The sequence below is a fragment of the Natator depressus genome, chromosome 6 (genome assembly GCF_965152275.1).
Source record: "Natator depressus isolate rNatDep1 chromosome 6, rNatDep2.hap1, whole genome shotgun sequence".
In the NCBI taxonomy this organism is placed as follows: domain Eukaryota; kingdom Metazoa; phylum Chordata; order Testudines; family Cheloniidae; genus Natator; species Natator depressus.
This window is the reverse complement of record NC_134239.1, coordinates 47,303,424-47,312,488: the sequence shown is the minus strand read 5'-3', so window position 1 is coordinate 47,312,488 and position 9,065 is coordinate 47,303,424. Positions and strand designations below refer to the sequence as shown.

Here is a 9,065-nt window from a genome sequence, read left to right as displayed (position 1 = left end):
AGGATGGGGCTTAAAGCTTCTAAATTGTCTGCTTGTTCCAAACTGAGTTACTAAAAGGGTCACAGACTTGATGTGGTGTTCTCACATTTTGAATAACAACTTGTTGTAAACCTGGAGCTTCTCTTTTTCCCTCCCTCCCCATGCAAACATTCTGACGATATGGGACCCAGTCTAGGACTTAAGGGTGCTCAGCACCATGTAGGACTGGCCCATGGCGTCTAGGGTTTGCCCTCTGTCGGTTTGGGTGAGGGTTGGAGTTGGAGGAAAGAGGAATCATAATTGAGGCAACTAGTATAGAAGATGCAAACTCTTGCTCGTGCATAGCACTGTAGTTAGAGAGATTATTTGTGATAGTAGGGGCTACTCCTAGGAATAGGGGTTTGGGGACAGGTCCCATACCCTTTAAAATCCATTTAGTAACAGAATTGAAATGCAGCAGTTTTAAATTAAAGGTGCTGATATGGGTGTTCTATAATCTCCAGTCCTGATATTCTCCTGTTGTTCACACATTCCTTTGTTCCCAGACACAATTTGCAGCAGCCTGTAAACAACAGACTGACATGACCAACCACAGAAATCTACTTTTTATTTGGCATTCATTCCATTTATTATATATACATATTTAAAATCTGTACACATAAAATACAAAATAAGTGTTTTTTTATAAGTTACACAGTTAAACAGCTACTTTTTTAGTTTAAAAACCATGGGGAAAAAAATGAGAGAAATCTTATCAGTCCATCTTTATACTCATTCACAATAACCTTGGTATAAAACATCCATACAGCGTAAGTGTACAAAATAGTGTACAGTTCATAAAAGCTGTGCAAAGACAGCAGAGTTCAGTCAAAAATCAAAGAGGCATATCCATTATCCTCCATCCACATTTAACCTATACTAGAAGCAATGTAGAAATTGATCACAGATGTGTGGACAAAAAGTGGTTTAGACAGTGCTTTAATTACTGCACCAATTAAAATATAAACACATAGATCTGTTTTGAAACCCTTGTTCATGCCAGTTAGTCCTTGCTTATGAGGGTCTAGGTTCTCTGAATTAAGTAACAACATACTCCAAATGTGTCCCACTGACCTACTTGGAGTATGGTGCTACTGGATGTGATTAAGAGGAGCGGGGTCTGGTCCATGAATAGTTCCACAAGGATTACTCACATGTGTAAGGACTACTCATGTAAACAAGGGTTCCAGGATCAGACCATACAGCTTCCGAGTCATTTCCATAACTTAATAATAGCAGGGAGTTCTGAAATCTAATAAAAGGATTACAGCGTTTACCATGATTTTGTCTAGAAACCACAGTCGCCGCTCCATTTAATTACTTCCCCCTTGCTATATACCAAGCATGCCTTCCAAAATAGGGTGTCCCCATTATCTTGTCTGTGGCTTGAATAGGGAAAATGCAGCATCATACAAGTTTGGTTGCTAAACATACATACAAAGAGACGAATGGATGCTATGTATACAAGGCCTGATAAGCAGAGCAAATAAACAAGGAAAGGAGTGTAAGTGTAGACAGACCTGGCTATGCCATAAATAACCTGCATGTGAGAACCATGTAGACATTCAGGAGGGACACCACCTCTTCAATTTTATAGCACGTCTATATTTCTATTTGATTTACATCTTTGCAAAGTCCCCTGTTGCGGTGGGGGCAGGCAGGAGATCTAAGAGACTGTGATCTCCTCCTCTTCCTCTTCCCCCTCATCATCCTCTTCCTCCGAGTCTGAGAAGTCTGAAGGTTTGCTGGGGCTGCTGGAGTGGGATGGAGAGGGGGGCATCTGGGAGTCCAGTCTGTCCCTCAAGTGTAGGTGCTCTGGGGACTGGTGGTAGGTCAGGGTGTGCCGAGGGCTGGCTGGGCACAGAGGGGACACTTCTTCTTCCTCCTCCTCCTCCTCTGAACATTTCTTGCCCACGTCGCTGAGGTCTGGGTGAGGGTTGAACTTGGTGGGTAAGGTTTGTTCCCTGCAGCCCCCGGAGGAGAGGAGCTCTCTCTCTTTGGAGTTCCTCCACTTCATCCTTCTGTTCTGGAACCAGATCTTCACCTGGATGGAAAGGGATTCACAAAGCCCCGGGCTCCGGTTACACAGAATTGTAGTGTAGGGCGGCGGGGCACGTGTGACTTACAGCGACTACCACCGCTCCAATGCGCAGCTGCTGAGAGCTTGCCGCGGCCCAGAGGGAGCCTGATCTACTCTCAATTCATATCAGCTCCCCAGGGCAGGCACTGAAGCCTCGGGGGAGGGTGTGGACGGTGCCCAGCGCGCAGTGGGCACTAGCCGACTGTAGATGGGCAGCCCAGCTCTATTGACTCCTGAGAGCGATGCCTCGGCTTGCTCTCCCTTTCGCTTTCTCCCACTCTGGGCTCTCTCCTTGTCTTTGAATGCCCCCCCACCCCAATCTGGAACAGCCTTCGGATCTCCCTGCTCCACCTGCCAGGCCGCTGCCTCCTCCCACTCCAGCCTTAGCAGTTACTTCATCCGCCCTGCCTTTGATCTCTTCTCCCCTGTCCAGCGCTAGCCAGAGCGCAGGCTGGATGCGGGGAGCGCCTCGTGTTATCACCCCGCAGGGCGCTGGGTCCCAGCCAGCCCTGCTGAGGTCTGTGGGAGCGGAGAGCGCCCAGGAGCTGGCAAGATCGGGTCCTAAATTGTAAGATCTTTGGAGTAAGGATCTTGTCCCTTTCCGCCTCTTGTCTAGGCTCCATCAGTGTACGTGCACCAGGCTTGAGAGGATAAAGGTGGCGAAGCGATGACACGTGGGAAGGGGAGGAAGGATAGGGAAAGGAAACCCCATCCCAGCTAGCGAGGCGATCCCTCTTTGTGTACACTCTGTAACTCCCCACCCGGGGGGTCCACATTTCTTCTCCCTCCGTGTGTCTCTCTGGGGGCTCCACCAACAGTTGCTGAGTCCACAAGGACAAGCTGTGTATCCTGATGGACAGTCGTGTGCTAAGTGCCCTTAAGGTGGCGCCCAGCAGCTAGCAGGATTGGTCCCAATGGGCCAGTGACAGACATCCCCGCCAGTGGCCTGCGAAAGGCTCTCCCCTTGGAGGGCGTGATGCTGATCACATGGCTGGTCCTTGGGCCCCCATGCCAGCTCGCCCAGGATGAATGCCACCCTCCCCCCCACGCAAGCGCGCACACACGGGGGCTCTTAATTACCTGCGAGTCTTTGAGCCCCAGTTTGGCTGCCAGCTTTTTCCTGTCTGGTTTGCTGATGTACTTCTGCTTCTGAAACATTTTCTCCAAAGCTTTGCGTTGCACGTCCGAGAAGACTGCCCTGCGAAGCATCCCTCTGCGGGGCTTCCCTCTAGCAGCTAGGGGCCAGGAGAAAGTGCCAGGGATAGGCACCACCGAGGAGGACGCTGGGGAAAGAGACAAGAGCAGAGACTAAGCTGAGCTAGCCAAGAAACAGCAAGCTTTCCCCCGCTTTCTACTTCTTCGCTTCTCCCCCCTTCTTTCCTTTAACTTCTTTGCACTTTCTCCAGCTTTTTCTTCTCTTTTTCAACTTTCTTTCTGTCTTTTTCACTCTTCCGCCCCCCCCCCCTTTTCACTCTGTACACACATCCCACTGAATGGACCAGCACCTATAAACCTGAAGCAATGAAAGGAACTTTCCGCTTAAATAACTGTCCCTTTCAACAAGTGATAACTAGGATTAGATACATCAACTGAAACGTGTAAAATGTATCAATAGTGGGCTGTTTTGTTATGTGTTTCAAAGGTTTGCAGCTTGAAAAGGCAAAGCGAGGCGTACCAACTAAGATAGAGGTATAATAAAGATTTCCGCCCCCCCCCTCCAAAGTATTTGATTTTTCAGAAGCTTTTATCATTTCAGGCACTTTATTATTCTTGAGATGAAAATGAGGGACTTTTCTGGTTTGAACAAAAAATTCCTCTTTAGATGCAGTTTTGATCAATCAGTATTCATCTTTTTTATATTAATCTTCCCTCCCCCCTTACAAAACTTGAAGAATTCAATCCGAAGACATGAAAAGTAACAGCTAATTAGCACATTGACTGGTTCCCAATGGTATTGGTATGATAAAAAGGGCACAGTTTCGCCTTTAAAAAAATCCCAAAGAGAGACAGAGATTCTAATGAAGCGTGAATGGTAATTGTGTAGTAATGAACTAACAGAAAAAGACTGAGGACAAGCAGCTAAAGCCATATATTATTGGAACAAAAGAGATTTACACTTTCAAACTAAACACAACTGCATGCCAAGCTCCTTGGGAGAATACTGATGACACAGTCTTCTCTTCCCCAAATCATTTTCATTAAATGGACATGAAAAGCTATTTATAAAGCTCAAGTTGTTTTTGTTAGGCCATTCACATGCTGGAGAAAAGAAGCAAATTCCATTATCAGGAGCATGAATGGAAGAGCTTGGATTATTTTCTTCCTCTTTTTTTTAAAAAAAATATTAATAGCTTGTTTGTCTAATTAGATTTTTTTAATTGTTGCCCCAAATCCTGACTCTTTGCAGCTATAGGACTCAGATTTCAATACCCCGAGCCTTCTTGATTTTTATCTTTCTTAATCCGTGTAGATGTCATTACATTTGAATAGCCATTATTGGTTAATATATATAAATGTATGAAATTGGAGACCCAAGAACGAAATGATGAATATACTCTCTGGTTGTAAGGGGATAAGATTTGCATTTCAATCTCACTATAATTGAGAAAAGGGGATAATATTTAGTAATAATATGACACTGAAGACACAAAGTAGGCAATGAAAAGGTTAATGGACTTTTCATCGTAGTCTTGATTTGTTTTGTTTACCTGCCCAGGTCGTATTTGTAAATTTTCGAATGGACAGGGGTTTGGGGTATGTATGTGGCTTTTTTGCCACACCGAATACCCCAAACAAGGGAACGCTCCATGTGGTCTTGTGAAAATACTGGAACACTGAATGACCCTTAATGGGAAATTAGCCCATGGCTGGTAAATGTCTATCAGCAGCATGGTAAAGTCAGCGCTAGGTCTGTGTGTGGCTGCCCAGAGGGAGCTGACCAAATTGGTCATGGTGCTGAAACTTTTGTTGGGGATCACCGGCAGAGTGCACTGACTCTGTGGGAAAACCGCAGCCATGAAGAGGATGCCAGCAGCTTCTCTGTGAGAAGGGAACCGCCTCAAATTTGGACCATGACAATTCCGGCTAATTCGTAGATCAGGGGGAAATTGGTACGAAATGTCAAGCAGTCACTGCTTGTGCTAAATAGGGCATCAAATTGGCGCGACTGATTCTTGAATGTTGTTTTCCGTCCAACCTCTGAACTAGAGCATAACCCCCAAGGGTGGACGGAGAAATATTACTGGGATATGCCTGGAACAAGTAGGGGGGATGGGAGTGGAGGAGAGCGATGAGATAGGAGTCAGGAGGGGGAAGGGGAGGGGCTTTAAGACCTACCTGGGAAATAAGAAGATCTGATAAAAGGCTGGAAGGATCCTTCAAAGTATGGAAAGGAGAATGTCTTTGGAGGGACACTCGGAAGCAACGCAGGGGAGGTTTCTGGCAAAAATAAAAATAAAAGCAAATAAAAAAGGATATTTACCGTTCACAGGATTCCACCAGTAGCAGGAACAGAGCAGTGGAGATGATAAAGTAGCAGCTCAATACAATATTTCTTCCCTAAAGCAGATGCAGACGGATCAAATTAATCTGCCTGGTTATAGTTTAAAAAATAACCTTGTTCCCGGGAGTGTGTTTTCTTTTTCCCAGGGAACGGATACTAACGAGGCAGAGATTAGGCACTTTGGCATCGTTTATCAGACTCGACAAACCACTCTGCTCTCCAAAATTTAGAGGGACCCTCATCATTTCTGCAAAGATTCAAGAGGCAATGCGGCAGAACGAACGGAGAGCCAGGGCCTCCCATCACTCTTCAACCAATGCTCTGCAGAAGGTTTCTGCTTCTGGATTGCAGGTCTCTCCCTCCCTCCCCCCCTTTCCTCAAACACTCAGATGATGATCATTTCTTCAACACTGGCAATGATGTATAGGAAGAAACTCTTCCCCCCCCCCCTCCAACGACTGGAAAACAGTGCACAGGAATAAGCTCCCGCTAATCCCCCTGAAACACTAAATTGAGGCGCTAAAAGTTGGCCGCTTACCAGCTCTAGGAGTGGACGAGAGGATGGCGTTGACCCCAAACTTCAGGAAAGTGGAATCGTTATTGGATGAGACTGGAGTCTGCGGGGAACAGACCCTCCTAGCGCTAGAGGTGTTGCAGCTGACGAGCTCTGATGTCACCGTGTCTGTCCTGGCTGTGCTGGTCCCGGAGGCTGGAGGGGACATGCTAGGCGGAGGGCCGTTCCTAGGCAGGTAACTGGCAGGCCTGCTGATCCTGATCAAATCTTCCACCAAGAAGCTAGAATGGCTAGAAAAGGCTGACTGCAGAGATTGAGGCAAAGTTAAAGTAGGAGTTGGCCGCAGGAGACTCGGGTACACAGCCGGAGGAGCTATGAGACTTGGGAACATCATCGCAGAGGCTGAGCAAATACTTTTCAGGGTCCAAGGAACCTGGCTTGTTTTTTTCCCCCCCTGCTTTGCAAACCTCTTTAGTAAAGATCCAACTAATAAGTCTGGCAGGGTTCTCTTTGCGCTTCCTCCTGGATGATGGGTTTTATAGTGGTCAGCCCTGCTAAAGCTCTTTCAAAAGTGACAGCTCGAACAAAGGGGTTCAACAAAGTTCTCCACTTGAGCTTCATTCATCGAGAGCTCTGGGCTTTCTGATTGGTCCAGGGGTGCAATTTATGATTGGATTAGACTTCATAAACAAGCAATGCACAATGGCCTTGCAACAAAGAAAGTGTAGTCATCAATTTTGCATATTGACCGCCTCTTTGGAATACATTTCTCCAAAAGCTCCCAGCAGGGTTTTGTTCAGAAGCAACACACACAAGCTAATTAAATGCCTATTTAAAAGTTTCAAATGACATCTTGCCTCATAGAAAAAGAATTATTTAAAGAAAGCACTAAATTTATTTGCTGCTCCCCTGCCGAGTTTAGGAAATAAATCAATAAATATTCATACAAACTTATCTACAGGCTGTCAAAAAAGCACCATTTTTGAATAAAGGAAGATACAAATTAGTGAACATAAAATTAAACTCTGCTGATGAAAAGATCCTGATATTAGATTTGATTGTTTTCTGAAAATGTCTTCTGTACTATCCTATGCAGTGAAGTTTGAAAGTATACTGTACGAATGTAAGACAATCTTTTCTGTCCACGAAATCAAGTCTACAAACATTTGGAATAATATAAACTGATTTGAAGGATTACATCTGTTTTTGTTACTATGCCGATTATTGGATAAGTAATTTTGTGTTCAAACAGGTTTGCAAATAAACCTAAATGTAATAGTTATTTTAGTTCATAAGGAACTGCGGAAATATGAACATTAAAAATAGAAAAGACCTATAAAACTCTAGTAACACAACAAACAAACAATTGACATTTTAAATCGGCTGGTAGGGTTTATCCAATCTATTTTTTGTAAATAGTAGAAATAAACATTATTTGAAAGTGAAGGCGAGTGAAACATTCCGAAGTCGTTACCCATATTACTAACATAAGTATTCTTTGAGTTTGTGCCATTTTTTTTGTCAACAGCAGTTTTAAAAATATAGCTTGAATCCTTCTCAGGTCCCCCAAAATTCATATTCAATAGCTTTTTTTATCTGAGTCTCTGAAAGTATATTTAATTATGTCTTCCAAACAGAGAGCCCACCACTTTTCTCTGACAACAAATAATATTTTAAGGGAATAGTTTAAAAAGTGACTTTCAGATAGCCCTTTTAATGGCGAATATGGAAATATATGAAATTGTAGTTGATTTTCTTTGGGGTAGGTTGCTGAAAGAGGCTATTGAAAAGTGGCTTTACCTGATTTCTATGTTAAATAATATAACAGATGTGTTAAATGTTTTAAAAGCACCCTATTCAGTTCTTTGGTGTTGCTGAACCTTTGCAAGCAGAAGTGTGCAGCCTCAGCCATGCAGCCTTTATCCTATTAACCATGAACTAACTGTCACCTTCAGCTGTTTTCTCTTTTTACTTTTTAACACAAAGCTTTCTCAAAAATCTTATTAACCAGCTTTATTTCTCTCGATGGTTTTTGTCCGGGTGTTTTGTGTTGATTATCTCCATGTCGATGCTTTAACCATTCAATAAAAGTGCATCTGCGATTTATATCACATTAGGGAAGAAAGAAAGTCTGTTAAACTTCTCCCCTGATTCAAATCAAACAGTTATTTATTAGAGAGGACGGAATTGGCCATCGAAACTATATGATGCTGACAAGTTTTCCCAATGCGATTTCCAAGGCTCCAACAACCTATCGCTTTGTAAGAGTGTATGGTGATTCAGAAGATCTTCAGGAACAGCTTAAGAACTCTGCGATTTTTTAAATTAGTGTTAATGTTTTGCAGAAGGAAGGAAGAAAGAAAGAACCCAGCAAGACCTACAAAGGAACCAAACTAAGCTCAAATGAAGCCCAGTTCCAAAACACCTGCACTTGGGAGCTGGCATAGTTTTATGCACTACTCCAAGTCACAGTGGGGAGGCTTGGTCTGCCGGTACCATATCCTGCTCTGTTTTCTGCATTTACTTTTCTTACCATAGCATTTCCCTACGGATAAGGCGAGACCATGCTGTATGCCTGGCTGCTCTCAAGGTGTTACTTTCAGGCAAGTGGAGCAGTAACAAATAAAACAATCGACTAGAACGCTGCAAACAATAAATAATGAATTCTCCCCACCCCCAAACGCGGCATTTCCCAGCAGAACTTGAGTGTCTAGAAGAGCAACCCAGGCGGATCTGAGAACACATAGTTTTTACAGGTTTCAGAGTAGCAGCCGTGTTAGTCTGTATCCGCAAAAAGAAAAGGAGTACTTGTGGCACCTTAGAGACGAACCAATTTATTTGAGCATGAGCTTTCGTGAGCTACAGCTCACTTAATCGGATGCAGTGAGCTGTAGCTCACGAAAGCTCATGCTCAGATAAATTCCTTCGTCTCTAAGGTGCCACAAGTCCTC

The 9,065-nt window shown here is 44.0% G+C and overlaps 1 protein-coding gene across 1 annotated transcript; it reads right to left on the bottom strand.

Moving 5' to 3' along the window:
* Window positions 1-752: 752 nt before the first annotated feature.
* DBX1 (developing brain homeobox 1) lies at window positions 753-6,693 on the bottom strand. Its single transcript, XM_074956977.1, has 4 exons — window positions 6,139-6,693; window positions 5,435-5,536; window positions 3,179-3,381; window positions 753-2,062 (listed from the first exon to the last, which is right to left on the bottom strand). Exons 1-4 carry the CDS (start codon window positions 6,506-6,508, stop codon window positions 1,685-1,687), a joined length of 1,053 nt encoding a protein of 350 aa, XP_074813078.1. The 5' UTR covers window positions 6,509-6,693; the 3' UTR covers window positions 753-1,684.
* Window positions 6,694-9,065: the final 2,372 nt, after the last annotated feature.